The 15,935-nt window shown below is 39.2% G+C and overlaps 1 protein-coding gene and 1 pseudogene across 6 annotated transcripts in view; both read right to left on the minus strand.

Annotated features, from left to right (window-relative positions):
* CDKL5 (cyclin dependent kinase like 5) overlaps nt 1-15,935 on the minus strand; it is a 199,815-nt gene that overhangs the window by 52,814 nt on the left and 131,066 nt on the right. For all 6 annotated transcript variants that reach the window (XM_027607968.1, XM_027607972.1, XM_027607971.1 and 3 more), the window contains 2 exons: nt 12,633-12,678; nt 1,160-1,296 (listed from right to left, as the gene is read on the minus strand). In XM_027607968.1, the coding sequence (XP_027463769.1) occupies nt 1,160-1,296; nt 12,633-12,678 (183 nt within the window). The remainder of the gene's footprint in view (nt 1-1,159; nt 1,297-12,632; nt 12,679-15,935) is intronic.
* Nucleotides 7,360-8,629, minus strand: LOC113930653 (annotated as a pseudogene).

The raw sequence follows: 15,935 nt of genomic DNA on the forward strand, positions 1-15,935 counted from the left end.
TGTGTATACTTCTCCACTCTTCTCCCATGCTTCCAATTCCTTATGTGTGGCCTCATCTATCTCCTCAAGTCTCACCCATATGCCTCCTGGCACATCTTCTTCCCTTAAAGCCAAAGCACTGGCAATTCACAAAAGGTTGCTCCATGAGCCCATTCATTTGCCACTCTAGGTCTGATTCAGGCAGCCACCCTATGCTTGCAGGCTGCCTTACATACCTCTGACATCCTATGTCATCACTTGTCAATTTACTTGTCTCTCCCTCAGAGGCCATGCCTAGGTTTAATTTAAATAAACCAAGCCCAAAAAATTAATTGTTGAACACAGATTCTAAAACATCAGAAGCCAAACTAATTCACTGTTGAAATGTAAGATGAGGGACACCTGGGTGGCTCAGTCGTGAAGCATCTGCCTTCGGCTCAGGTCACGGTCCCAGGGTCCTGGGACCGAGACTAGCATCAGGCTCCCTGCTTGGCGGGGAACCTGCTTCTCCCTCTCCCTCTACTGTTCCCCCTGCTTATGCTCTCTCGCAATCTCCGTCAAATAAATAAATAAAATCTTTAAAAAAAAAAAAAGAAAGAAATTTAAGATGATCACTGTATAGTTAAACTGCACAAAATACTTCAATATATTTCAGGGCTTCTAATGATTATGGATAATGAACTTCATTTTTAAAATACTGAGATTTTGAGTACATTGACAAAACACACTAGATAATAACGCTTCCTTCAATACTGTCAGAAACAACCCTAAGGGGCGCCTGGGTGGCTCAGTCCGTTGGGTGGCTGCCTTCGGCTCAGGTCATGATCCTGGGGTCTTGGGATCGAGCCCCGCATCCGGCTCCCTGCTCAGCAGAGAGCCTGTTTCTCCCTCTCCATCTGCCTGCCACTCTGCCTACTTGTGCTCTCTCTCTCTGTCAAATAAATAAAATCTTTATAAAAAAAAGAAAGGAAGGAAGAAAGAAAGAAAGAAAGAAACAACCCTAAATAAAAGAATCAGGCAGAGGCGCCTGGCTGGCTCAGGAGGTAGAGCATACGACTCTTGATCTCAGGGTCATGAGTTTGAGCCACACGCTGGGTATAGAGATTACTTTAAAAAATAAAATAAAAGTTAAAAAAAAAAAGAATCAGGCAAATCTCCATACTATCAATTAGTGACTTACTTTTTCAACATACTCAAACACCAAGTACAATTTCCCCCTCCGACGAAAGGCTTCCTTCAGCTCCACGATGTTTTCCTGCTTGAGAGTACGAAGCATTTTAAGCTCTCGTAAAGTCGTTTCCTTGACTTCTTCATTTTCTAGAATGTAAACAATGGTGAATAGAGTAAAATTAAAGCTTTCAAGCTACTGTTCAAAAAATTCTAAGAACAGTGAAAACACCAATTTCACTTTCCACTTTGAGTACTTCTGCATAAGAAGTTCAAGGATGGAAGATTAAATACCACATTTTCTTGTTGAAAGGACCAAGAATTAGCATCTTACAGAAGAAAATGCTTACTTGACCAGCATGAACCTAATTTTCTGCTTGTGTTTTCTTATACTCTGTATTGCAAAGTATATGTGTAAACACAGACTGACAGATACGACATATGAATCCACTGTCATTTTCATTCTAACACTACATACTGAGAAAAAAGGAGTTTAAAAGGGTAAGAAGGAATCAACTATATCAGTGTGCAGAGGAGCCTCTATGCAGCATCTGCAGCAGCTGATGTTTTTAACTTCGGCCTGTAGTTTTGGCTTAAAAGAGCATTTTATTCTTCAGGCTGCATGTGAGTCACCTCAGTGAGCAGAGGTCACATACCAGGCACCCACAGTGCAGCTCATAGTCAAGTTGCAGGGATTTCTAAGAGTGTCTGATCTCTCTGAACAGCAGCTGCTATAGGTTCCTGCTGTCTTCCTGTGGCATGTCCATCTGTCCATCCCAGATGGTATAGCCGTACTGGGATGGAGAACTTATGCTGAACCAATATACTCTTCCATGTCATCAAATTCATTCATGATAGCTCCCACAGGCGTGGAGGAAGGCCAGAAATCACATTAACTCTAATGGATGAATTGGCAGGGGAGTAGGAAGGTAATACTTTATTTTAAATGAGTTTTTATGATACCTTCAGATTTAGCCTAGAAATTCTAACTACCATGTCCACATATACACATATATGTATGCACACACACAAGAACACAGGTTCATAATCCTTTATATGCAACTTCAAAAATCAGTCTAAAGACTGAACACTTTTTCTGTTTATGGCAAATCTCTTTAGAAGTAAAACCTGAACTGACACGAGACCACTTATATTCTTTGTTTTTATCCCACTTAGTATGAATATTCATATGTTTGCTTTAGAAATAGTATCTGATTACAAAGTGCTAAAGTAGCATGCCATATTCCCATTTTAAAACCCAAAAGTTATAAATTCTAAAACACATTTGTCCCCAAGGTTTGGGGTCAGAGTCAAAATCCTAGCTTGAGAGTCTAAGTTTTATGATTCTCAGGTTCAGTCATATCTAACCTCCCTCAGGTTCAGGGAGGAAGAAAATGGAGTTTGGGGATGAAGGTGAGAAAGATGAAAATGCCTTCTAGGGAGAAATGCTTCCTAAGCAAGATACACAAGAAGGGGCTGAATCTTCCCTCCAAATGGGGGACGGAAGATTCTAAACAGGAACGAGGAGTACTTCTCAGCCCATTTCTCAGCCCCCATTCAAACTGAGTTTAAAGAATAAAGAGACAGTAATAAAAGCAGGGGCTTTGTAGCACCACAGTACCTGTAATAAACAGGGAACATAAGGTCAACACTCATTTGTGAACTGGTTACACAAGTGAAATATTCTCCTTACTTCAACAACAATAAAAAACTGTTGGGGAATGCTGGAGCAGAGATTAGAAAAGGACAGAGAAAGATACTGCCTATCAGAAAGCAAGAACTAGCAGTAACAAAGGCCAACAGTGGCATAAGCAGTGAGCCAGCCCACACCAGGGGGGTCAATTGGGAACTGGGGACTCACAGGGCCCCCCTGTCAGGGGAAAAGAATATGACACCGCAGGGGCCACCTGGCAGTAGGGGGAATGTATGAGGTGTGATCGGGGGACTTCCCAAAGTGGCTTAGAGGATTGTGGACAGAGGTCCAGCTGTTCTGCAAATTGGGGCTAAGCCAGAGAAGAGGTGTTTTGTGACTTTTAGAATTGCTAAAATGTAGGGAACGCTAAAAAGCCTTTAGTGTTATGAGGTAGGCTCATAACCTGCTTCTCTGCTACCCCATCTGGGTTACTTTCAAGTCTGGGATAATCAAACTAAAGTTCACCTATCTCTAATACACAGAATGCCACACAGGTCTCAATACAAAGTAAATGATTTTCCAACAAGGAAGTAATTCAATACAGACAAATATACTGATTACTCACGACCTGGTTCCTGTCTGCTTTTCCATCCCCATCTCATATCCTTCCTTCCCCTCCCTCACGTTAGTCTTTCAGTTCCCAAAACAGCCCCAACTTTATTTTTTCAACCTTAGGGCCTTTGAACTTGTTCCCTCTGCCTAGAACTCGCATTCTACAACCCAGACTCCTTACAGGGCTGGCTCCTCTTCAGGTTTCAGTTTAAATAGCGCTCCTCACAAGCTTTGCCTAGATCACTAAATCAAAGCAGGCCTCCATCCCTATTATTCCTCATCACACTACTCTGAACTTTTCCTTTGCAGATCTTCTCACCATTTTTATTTATAGATTCTTTTGCTTACAGGTGGCTACCCCTGCTAAACCAAGAGCTCTCAGAGGACAGGCCCAAGTTCTGCAGTTCAACAATACACACTCAACCACCTAGGAATGCACCTGGCACAAAGAAACGATCACTAAATACTTCTGACACAAACGCTTTCGCTGGTGCCATAAGGAAATCTTCACTCATATGTGGCTAGCTCTCATTCTTGGGAAGCAGCAAAGTGATGGCAAGCAAGAGGCACTTCGCCCTCTCAGTTTTGAGTACAATGCTTTCAATCTTGTCTCTGTAAGGTTGAGAGGGCAGCTTTTCAGGCAGTAAGACAAACTAAATTTATTTTCCCCTACTCATCTCCATGCCTGGTTATCTTCTATAATATGTGATTATAAAATATGGAGTCTCAAAAAAACTGAAAGTACTAAGGGTCAAGAACACACACATATATATATATTTAACCATTCATTAACAACATCCATAAACTCTGCTGGAGCTGGGTACAAATGAACCGTTGCAAACAAGTCAAAAGTAAATATAGCTGGTGTATCTTTTCTAGTCAAATGCTTGGTGAATTCTTGGCACCTGAAAAGCAACTGAAAAAAGGGAGCTTTGTATTATTAGCAACTTGTGGCAGTTTCACTTTGCTAACAGATTGAGCCACCTCAGAATGGCTGAAGTAGAATGGCTTTAGAAGAAGGAATCCTGGAATAGGATTTGGGAGACCTGGAGTTTGGATCCTGTTAATGAACCAACACTGTGAAATATGATGTTGGGCAAGCCACTTAACTTTTCATTCATAAAATAACTAAATAAATGGGCACCTTCCCCACCCACACACCCTACAAAAATCCCATGGCTTTTTCCAAATCTAATAATCAGTGATTTTTTTCCACTAAAATCTCATTGATTTTGAGCATAAACCTCACTGAATTTTGCTACTTTGTTATATAGACATCATTCAAATCTATACCAACTCTACATAAAAGATGGCTAGAGAAGAAAGAGAAATGAATCTTCGAAAAGCAGCTCACAAAATCACCTAGCATATGGGGCCAAAACCACCCCATTTGAGCTGCCTATCTATTTTAGGAAATGAAGGCTCCTCTAATGTATGCCTGTCACAGATAGAAAAATTGAAGTAAGCACTTTGGCACTAAGAATGTAATGAATGGGAACAGGCAGGAAGTGGAGTTATTAATTCCCTAAGTGCAAGCAAAATGCATACTCTTCATTACTTGGGTCTATCCTATCAATTTTGTTTCTCTAAGTACTTTTAAGGCTCCTGGCTTACTCTGTACTTGGACAAAACTGTGACTAAATGATGAGATAATGGGGAAAGGCAATACACATTCCACTTACACATGCTTCTCACCTCAGGTTCAGAAAGTAGCCAAGCTCTTCAGCAAGGCAGTTTTTCAAAGGTGATAGCACAGCCTATTGACATGAGCACAAAAATCCCTGCCTCCCAGTTGAAATAATCCTGTGGATTCTTTATTTAGGCTAGGCTTCTCCAGTTTACAAATGAAGAAACCAAGTCTAGAAAGAATAACTTCCTCAGGATGAGTGAAGGGAATGCCACACTAAGTAGAACACAGGGACATAGGCAACATGGTGTAAGGCAGTGAGCAAGCTTTAGAGAATGAGTCGGAACACCCAAGTGCAGGTCTGCACTCTTCTACTGCTTAGCGGAGTGGCAAAGCAATATGGTATGGGTGGAAGAAAAACTCGACAAAGATCTTGGGGTCTGCATCTTTCCCAGTTAATTACATACTAGCTATGCAGCTTTGGGTCTTGGATTCCTTGGCTGTAAACTGGAGTTGGACTTCGACTAGATGATTCTGAGGGTGCTTCCAGCTCTAAGACCTGGCGCTTCCATGCAAGTCCTACTTATGTGCACGTTAATGGACCTGGTCATCAGTTACCAGTTGAGGGTGTTTAGCTTAGTCCAGGCAGGAAGTCCGACAATGTTACATAAATTCTTTTGAATGATGATTAAATGGCAGGGTAGAAAAAGGACGCTAAGTAAGAAAAAAAAACAAAGAACTAACCTACATTTAGCTCGCCAGTTAGGCAAGTTAATACACTAAAAATCAAGAAGGGAGATTCACTTAAGTAAAAGAAAACAATTTTTAAGAAAAAAAAAAATCACAGGAGCAAAAGAAATGCAAAGTAAGTAATAAAAAGAGAAAAATCTAAAGATGAGCAGAAACTCTATTGTAACTCTATTTTTAAAGAACTGTGCGCTTGAAAAAGAAATCCAGAAATAGCTGTAACCTACTTTATGAAATCACAAACCTGACATTCTTGTATAGCCAAAGAGGCCCCCCAAAATGGACCTTTAAACGGGTACAATGGAGGGGAAAAAAGCCAACCCATCTTTGTACAAAACCATAAGGATACCACGTTTGAGTCTGGTTGCCCTGACTAAAGAAGGAATACCAACAAGAGGGCAATTAACATGGCCAGGGGGGTTTGAATGGCGATACTGCTATCATATATACCAAAAAAGATGAAAATCCTTAAATCTTCAGCGATGAAGACCGGGTAGAGCACAACAGAAATTTATTAAAGTATGAAAGGTACAAATGTTCATGAAATCCTAGAAGAATCCCTGAAGCTTGAAAGAGATCCATCCTGGACATTAAAAGAAGTGTGGTGAAATCATGATGAGCCAGAACACTCAAGGTTAGTTAACTGAATTCTCTGTTTAACCAAAGGTAGGAAAGTTTGTTTTAAGGCCTCATTTACAGAGAAATCAGGTTTTTGAATTTAAGGACCAAAGACTATGAACTCTTGTTTTGTACCATTATACAGAATGAGATCAGAGTTTCCTCAAACCAGAGATCAGGCTAGAGCTTTCTAAAGTCTGGGTAAAAATAATGATGAAATAAACTGGAGAAAAGAAGGGATAACCAATTAAACATTTTCTCATGTTTAAAAAGAATAAATATGTCCATTCCAAGAGAAGAATATTTATCTACAGAAAAGATAAGCAGGATATGAAATGCAAGCAGAGGCACAACCTAAATTCCATCTTAACTATGGACTGCTATACAGCTCCCTGAGAATCAGCCTCCTTGCCATGTGCCAAGGCCCAGTGACATAGGGAGGATCCCTCCTCACCCCGTCACCTGTACTTTTAGGGAAAGACAAAAAGTCCTAAGAAGCTAAAGATGTCACACCAGAAGTTACAAATATGTGTCAAAAATAAATCCTAGATCACAGGACCTCCTCAAGTAAAAGATGAACAGATGTTTTTAATTCTTGTTAACTCAAATCTATCTAAGCTAAATCATGGCTCTTGGACTATTCAATAAATTGAGGATGGCAAACATTTGTACATGTGTGTGCATGAGAATGATCTTCCAACAGTGACAGAAGATTATCATCTGAACATCAGATCTCATTGTACAAAATTGGAGTTATAGGACGGGTAGATGAATTAGGTTAAATTTATCATTATACATAGTCCAAAAAATAACTTTCAATTAAATCATTCCTAGTAACTTTTTGGTCTGTGGTCATTTTTCTCTTCTCAGAAAATCCAAATACTAAGTAGAACTAATTCTTTTTTTTTTTTAAACTCAAAAAACATTTTTTTTTTCATTTAAAAAAGTATTTAGAACACATAAAACAAGGCAACATTTATTCTTTGTTCTCGTCTTCCGGTGTGGGGTCTGTGGGTGGCTCCTCCACTGTGGCACTGTTGCTCTCGGAGCCGGTGTTACTGTCACTGGTCCCCTCCTCAGCCATACTGTCCACCCCCTCCTGCCCGCTCTCCTTGTCCTCAGGAGTAGACGTGCCTTCTTCACCATTCTGTTGGCTTTCCGTCGCTTCTTCAAGGTGTGTCTCCTCTGTCTCCATTGGGATGCTCTCGTCGTCCTTCTTCTCCTCGCTCTTACTAGCAGCTTGCTCTTCCTCAGGAACCATGCTGCTCTGTGTTCAGCTTGCTCTGCGGCTTCTTTCTCTCTTTCCTCCTGCCTTTTTCGAGCCTGTTCCTCTGCCTGTGCAATTTCAGCGGCAGTTTTTTCCATATCCACTTCTACTTTCAAACCGCACAACCTTTTAAGTTCATTGTTAAATGAATCTGTGCTTTCCAGGAATTTCCTCTTCTTTTCCTGGTGTCACTCCTCTATTTGAAGAAGTTCAGCTTCTAGTTTTCGCTGATGAACCATTAAGGACTGGACCTGTCGTTTGAGGACCTGCATTCTAGCTGTTGTGACAACTGAACAGACGTCTGGCACCACACTCTCACTAAGGATTTCACTGATGAGGCGGTGGTTTCTCTGGAAACAGGCAGTGGCTGTATGCTTCATTGAGAAGCCATCATCATAATCGTCTGGATCTTCAGCAGGCTGAATGCTCATGTGCGGTTCTCCTTTCTCCATGCGAGACTGTCTCTGTCGACTTTCTTCCTCTAAAGCAGCTTCTGCACGACTTTTTGCATTTATGTAAGCAAGGTACGCGGGGGAATTATGATAGGCCTTCACAGATTCATTGTACTCTATCTTTTCTGCTTCGTATTCGTTTAAATATTCTTGTTTTTCTTCATCAGTGAGATCTCGCCACATGCCACCAATAATCTTGCCAATCTCCCACAACTTTAGGTCAGGGTTGGAAGCTTTTATTTGGTCCCAGACCTTTCTGCTGTACCTCATGTAGGGCATCAGTGGCTTATCTGGTGGCTTTGGGGGTTTTGGAATCGTAATACCAGAGGATGCCATGACCCGGCTGTTGGTGCCCGGGTTCCCTCCCAGCCTGTAGTTGTTGTAGGCGAGATGACTGTATGGATTGTATCCCACAAACCCTGGTGTGCTGGGCATTTGTGTTGCAGGAGCTGGGGTGGGAGGTGGGGCATAAGATGGTCTTTTTGACATTTTGGAAGATTAAGTTCTCAGTTCCTTAAGAATGAATCTGAGACACCATGGGCAGAAAAAGCGCCAGTAGACCTAATTCTATGAAGACTCCTGGTTGATGTTTATAGTTAATGTTTCTTTGTGGGAACTTATATTAATAGACAAACTCATAGGGGTGCTTGGTGGCTCAATTGGTTAAGCATCTGACTCTTGGTTTTGGCTCAGGTCGTGATCTCATGGGTCATGAGATCAAGCCATGCTTCGGGCTCCATGCTAGGCCTAGAGCCTACTTAAGATTCTCTCTCTCCTTCTCCCTCTGTCCATTCCCCACCACTCGCATGTGTGTGCTCTCTCTCTCTCAAAAAAAAGAATTAATTATCTGAAACTCTACATTGATGATGATGAATAAAGAAGCAAAAGTCATCAAAACAATATTAACTAATGAAGAGATCTCAGATAAAAATGTCATCACTCACACAAGTCCTCCATTTTAACATGTTTTTATCCTCACCCGGTGTGTGAGTCTTTCGAGGAAAATCATAGACAAAAGACACTGATAATTGATCTGACAGAGCTGTAACAGCTAATCACCGGAGAGTAAAAAACTGACAAGGATGAAGACAGAAAGACAGGGACAGACAAAAATAAAGGGAAAACTGACAAAGCTTTTGGTGTATTTTTTTAATGAGCCTCTTTTTATTATGAAAGTCATTCACTGACTTAGCCTACAGTTTTACTGTAAAAATTGCCCCTCTCCCAAAAAAGGTAACATGTGATTTTTTTCCTAAGAAATAGCACATAGTTGCTATTATAATCCAAACTCTATTAGCTATAAGATAAACTTATTTTTATAATTTTTGTTCCATTTTTCCAACCTAAAGTCCCAGTCTAACCTTTCTGTGTTGTTTTTTTAAGATTTTATTTATTTATCTGACAGAGAGAGAGAGGCAGTGAGAGAGGGAACACAAGCAGGGGGGGTGGGAGAGGGCTCGATCCCGGGACTCCAGGATCATGACCCGAGCCGAAGGCAGTCACTTAACCCACTGAGCCACCCAGGCGCCCCCCAGTCAAAACCTTTTATTTACTATTAAAGTTTGGTTCCGATTTTAGATAGGCATCTATTATCCTGGAATAACAAGGACAGCCTGAATTAAATAGTGGTCTACCTTAAAATGTAGTTTCAAAAACATTTTATACAACTTTGTAGATATATATAAACTTACTAAGAAAATAGGACATGATCACAATCTCTTAAAGCTAACAGAATATGTTCTCTCATAAACTATCCCTTGATATCATCAGTCTGAGAATACTTGACTAGCTTGAATGCAAATCAGACCAAGTTCAGATCCTATTTCAGTGTAATAATGTTTTTATAGGATTATGTCATGATCTTCACAAAGATTTTTAAGCATTGGGTTTAGAAAATTCACTAACATAATATCAACAGAATATTTTCAGAGTAACTAATAAACGAGATTAACGAGAGCTATATGACCATAAGGATATTATGATGAAACTCTATTTTTGTTAGAATTGTCCTGACTGAAATTTTAGGTGATAAATGGTTCAGAATTAAGTGGCTTCCACAGGGGCTGAATGGACATTCTCATCTGTACCGAACTATCGATGTGCACTTCACATTCCAAAAGGACTGTTCACCACACACGTTCCCTGACTTCCGTTAAGCAAGATTCTACTCAGGTAAGAGGAAAAGGGTAAAGGCAGAAAAGAAGAGTATGAGATCTCCCAGGGAGAGCTGGAAACAGCAGGAAAGTGTGCCTAGAACAGAACTGGAATGAAAAAGTTATGAATAATTGCATGTCTTCAGATTCTATCATAGAAATGTTAAGGAAGTATCCCTCTAGAAGTATATATGGGCGTTCCTACAAAGGTGTCTGTCTTCAAGGTGGCTGGGTGATAACACTGTGTGTCCGTAAGGTATGGTAACTAATAATGGTCTGGCAGAGGTGAGGGCAGAGGGGATTCATGCTTTGTCAGCACACAGAAATGAAGGCTGATCAAATGTTTCGTATAATGTCTAGACTATTCATACACTTTCTGGATGCCACAGCTAGAAACAATGTCTCTTGCCTCAAAATTATTCAAATTCATTCAGGCACTGACTGCTTTCTCCTCTGTTTTACTGCTCTTTATTTACAGGTCTTAATTCTACTAAGCTTCCTGAAATTACCCACACCTGATTTACCTTCATGTCTCTTACAGCACCTGGCTCAGTGCTCAATAAATTTCAACAGATATGCTATTGATTACCACTCTGAAGGTATCAGCACACAGGTACAAATACATTGTTTAACTGAAGCTAAGAACAGGTATGCATAGAACAGGGATTGTGAAGAATATGGCACTTAGTTTTTTTTTTTTTAAAGCAATGGCATACATGACCTAGATTGTACTGCCTTTCAAAAACTTCGTGACAATTATTATTTTTGGTGGTAACCAGTGCTTGACGGTTTGCCTTACAAGATGAATGCACAGCCAGAAGTCTTTACACGAAGGCAAAGGTTATGCTTTGATCTACTGTTGCAACCACTCTTTTTAGTAGATCACCATTTGTCTCTTGGCCACCTGTGGTTAGCCCAAAGCCACTGCTCAAAGAGCTCATTGCCAATGGTCTCAGAGTGGACTGGCCTGGGGCTATTGTTTCCTGTTAGACTACAGGTACATCATTTGAAGCAGGTTTTTTTTTTTTCTTTAGAACAAGCTAAAAGCATTTTTTATTGCCTTCTCTTTAAGGCTGGCAAGACAATGGCTGCTAAGGTTTCCCAGATGATGTGATGTGCTCCACATAACCAGCACATCAGAGGTGGGTTATATCAAATACTACTGAATCTACCCCAGGACTTTGTTATTTGTTAGTGAGCCCTTTTGGTTATTTAATGTTTACTAAGTGTCTAAAGTAGGAGTGATGAAACTGTTCACAAATATAGAGGCTGGTATCTTACAGTACTTAGTCAATGTGTGCTGATGGAGGTAGGCTATGACTGCTATTGTCATATGTCCAGTTAGACAGGAAAGTTAATGCTATGCCGGTGCCTCTTAACACTATTTTTCACAAAGCAGGTTATGATTCAGTGGTAAAAATCAATGTTATCTGATGCCACAAATAGGCATTTATGTGAATTTATATGAGCAGGAAAGAACAGAAAACTAAGAACTTCACGTTAGTGTAATAGTTTTGTGACATTTTTGCTTCAGTTATATATAGGACATTATGTATATGGATACTGGATTAGAATGTAAAAAAGTATTTCTGTGGGTCTCTGCAGGAAAAAAAAAAATTGGGGAAATGCTGCCTAGAGCTTCTGAAAGGCCATGTGTGCCTTCATGGTAAATTTTTCTACTTGGCTATCGTTAGATGGCCAATAGTCTAGATTTAAAACCTAATGAACTACTGAAATGCTTTATTTATTTATATTTTGCACATTACTTTTTTTTTTTTTTAGTGCTTTATTTTAAATTTTCTTGCCCAGCATAGGGTAATTTTAATACTCCATCTGAAATGGTCTGGATGTAACCAAGGACTCCAACTATGGTATTTCTTCTTGAAAAGCTTTTATTCTTCCAATGAGTTATTTTAAATATAAAATCACTTTCTTGATACCATCTACATACCACTTATCCTTGTATTTCTAATTGACTAGAAACCGGAGATCACAGTAACCAATACCAAAGCCCTTCAAACAGCACTTACTACTTGTGTGAACTCACAAAAATATTTATTTCAAATCGGTTTTCTCATTTTAATAACATTAAATAGCATAAATAGCATGCCTTCTACCCAGCATTTGAAACAAGATTTCCACAATGTTGACTGTACCTTAAAATGTAAGATAAATTTTCTAATATCATCAAATATGAAAAGATTCACACAGAAGGAGCCAAATGTTTCAAAGCAAAACATGATAATAAATAAGCTATACTCACTTTCTGAGATAGAGACTTTAAAATTTCAGGAACAAAGTCTAGTTAGCTAGATTCCATCTCTTCCACATTTTATTCACAAGGACTAAATACAAAAAGGAAAAAATATATATATACCTTCACTGTCCTTGAATTTCTTGATTGCCACAATTTCATGTGTTTCCTGCAATGGAAAAAAGAGGCAGAAAGTCATTTCCCAGTGTTTTTAAAACTGGGAATCCCAATTGTCTGGGGGTATATTTGGGGACAGAACAGCAAGAAACCAGAAAGTAAACCAATAGATCGTCTTCTTTACCAGCCCCTCATTTTCTGGTTCCAAAATTCTCTTTCTTACCACCCTACAGACATTGTCAGAAAAGGAAAAAAAATAAGGGGGAGAGAGAAGGGGACCAAGAGCAGAGATGGTGATAGACCATGGATAAACCAGAAGTGTCGATGTCCTGAGGCTACACAAAAATGTCAGGATGACTGACAATATAATATACCATCATCTGTACTTCCTTCTGAAACTCAGGGACACATTTTAATTGGACTTCTATAGCAGAGAAAAGGCTTCTACAATACTCGGTAGTTGATGGTAGCAGAATTCCCCTTGAAACAAAGTCTCCTCCCTTCACTTAACTTTTCCTAACAAACTATCTAGTTCACCAGTTCTCCCCTATTGATGGTCATTTCAAACCCAAAGAGAGACAAACATCTGCCGCCAAATACCAATCACTACCTCCCCTCCTGCCCTTATTTCGGTCTCCTGAACAGAAGTAGTTTGTGAGCAGAACCCTACTTTAAACTGAAACATTTCAAAAAAATATAAGGGCTGGAAAAGGAAATGGAAATGCTCAGAACTAAGCACCATGAGGTTAAATAACTCATGTCTAATTCTGGTCTATAAAAGGAATAAAAAAAGCTTTTGGCAAAATAATATATAGATTCTACAAAGCCAACATGTTATATAGAAAGGTCTTCTGAATGACTCAGGTCTGCTTTTTTGTACTCTAAGTGGGTATACTTTCAGATCTGTAGGAGCAAATCTTTTAATAAAAGGGTGTCCCCACATCAAAACAAAGGCTTTAAAAATGCACAAAATAGCAGGCAATAACAAGGTATAAATCATTAACTTATTAAAAATAAACACTTTCCTTTAGTTGTTTATAAAAGCAAAGGGGGATCATGAAAGTGGGGTGCGGGGATGACCGTTTAAATTCTTATGCTCGGGGCGCCTGTGTGGCTCAGTTGGTTAAGCGACTGCCTTCAGCTCAGGTCATGATCCTGGAGTCCCGGGATCGAGTCCCGCATCGGGCTCCCTGCTTGGCAAGGAGCCTGCTTCTCCCTCTGACCCTACCCCCTCTCATGTACTCTCTCTCTCTCTCATTCTTGCTCTCTCAAATAAATAAATCTTTTTTAATAAATAAATAAATAAATAAATTCTTACGCTCAAGACAAACCCTGAGTCATAACTAGGTCTGTGAAATCAAACCCTTTCTGTTTCTCATCTGCCCTATGAAATAAGAAAATACCAGCTATCATCTTTGTTATAGGGGAAAAAATTCATCTGAAAGTGCTATAGGCTACTGAGGAAAAAGGTTCTTAAGAGTATTACATTTTTGTTGTTAATGGAGGATTGATAGAATTGTAGAGTACAGACAGCTTCTGGGATACAATTTATTTGTACTCAGCCTTCCGGGTACTTTCTGATACTGGAAGTGTTTCATTATTGGGAAGAAATAACTGCAAATTCAAAGTGATGTGGGGGATGATCAGCTAGAATATTAGTACAGGTAGTAGCAGGTAACTCTGCGAGGTATGCTACTCCCTCTTAACACAGTGATAACCATTTTCTTACACTGCTCCTTTTCAAAAGGCTCTAGCCAGCAAACTACAAATGGCATAAGAGAAAGAACAAACACTATCAGGAAACGGCTCCAGACACAAAGAGGCAGCATGATATGCACCCAGGAATGGAGTAAAACTGCTCACATTTCGGGGCACCTGGGTGGCCCAGTTGGTTAAGGGTCTGCTTTCAGCTCAGGTCATGATCCCAGGATCCTGGTAACCTGCCCCGTGTAGAGCCCCCTGTCAAGCCCCATATCGGGCTCCCTGCTCAGCGAGGAATCTGCTTCTCCCTCTACCCCTCCCCTGCTCTCTCTCTAATAAATAAAAATAAAATCTTAAAAAAAAAAAAAAAAACTGCTCACATTTCAGCTGAGAGATCTTCCAAGTCATGCTTCATCCTATATTGCACTCTAAATGGAGTCCCAAGATATCTTTTTTATTTAAATTTAATTAATTAACATATAATGTATTATTGGTTTCAGAGGTAGAGGTCAGTGATTCATCAGTCTTATATAATACCCAGTACTCATTATTATCACATGCCAAGGCACCTTATTATTGCATCCTAAGTGTTAACTTTGTCTGATTTTATAAAAGGTCTTCTTTAGTTCAAATTCGCCCATGATAGGACTACAAATTTACATTTACAACAAACTTATTTACATCATCTTGAAGAAAGAAACTGATTAATTTCTGGCATCTCATAAATAGAATTCACTGTATAAAACAGTTGCCTGAAAATGGGTCAAATAAAATGTTTATTATTCATCCTTTCACCAATACCATGGAAATCCTGTCTCAACACACACACTCTCTCTCTCTCTCTCTCTCTCTCTCATTTACTCAATACAGTTTATATATTTACTTAAAGAATGAAGTGAAACATGAAGTTTTCTACATAAAATCAACTCAATGTTTAGTGGAAACTACATGCATTTAAGAGCAGAAAATGCTGGAAAGAATTTAACATTTCACTTTTATTCAAGCTGCTTATAAAAATAATACAAACTTATTACAGAAAACATAAAATATAAAAGGTATAACCATTGCTAGCATTTTGGTTTATTTTTTCCCAGTAAATTTTTCTCAAATTGGAACAGTAATATTATGTACGGTGTTACATGTTTTTATTTCACCTGATATTGTATGAGCTATATTTTAATCTGTCATTAAATAATTTTTAAAACCATTATTTTTTAATGGATTGTTATTTAACTGTGAACATACTTTGACATCTGTGTCCTTATTTCCACAGAGTAAATTCTGCAGGTGATATATCTGGGTCAAACGGTACGAACATTAAAGGCTCCTAATACTGCCAAAATGGATATACAAAATACATCATTTCACAGTTCCCTTCAGCAATATATAAGAACACACACTTTATAACAATAGCCGATAGTAAATACAATCACTGAAAAATGTCTTTAGACATCAGTGAGGTCTGAGAAATTTCATTCTATCGCCTGTAAGTGAAAAAAAGTCTACTAAGCTTAATATTTTTCTTGATGATTTATGGATGTGAACCTGTTGCCAAATTTTGTTACAAAGATCTTCCCCAGACTGTTGTGCTCATTAAATTATTTAGGG

This window comes from Zalophus californianus, chromosome X (assembly GCF_009762305.2).
Source record: "Zalophus californianus isolate mZalCal1 chromosome X, mZalCal1.pri.v2, whole genome shotgun sequence".
NCBI lineage: Eukaryota > Metazoa > Chordata > Mammalia > Carnivora > Otariidae > Zalophus > Zalophus californianus.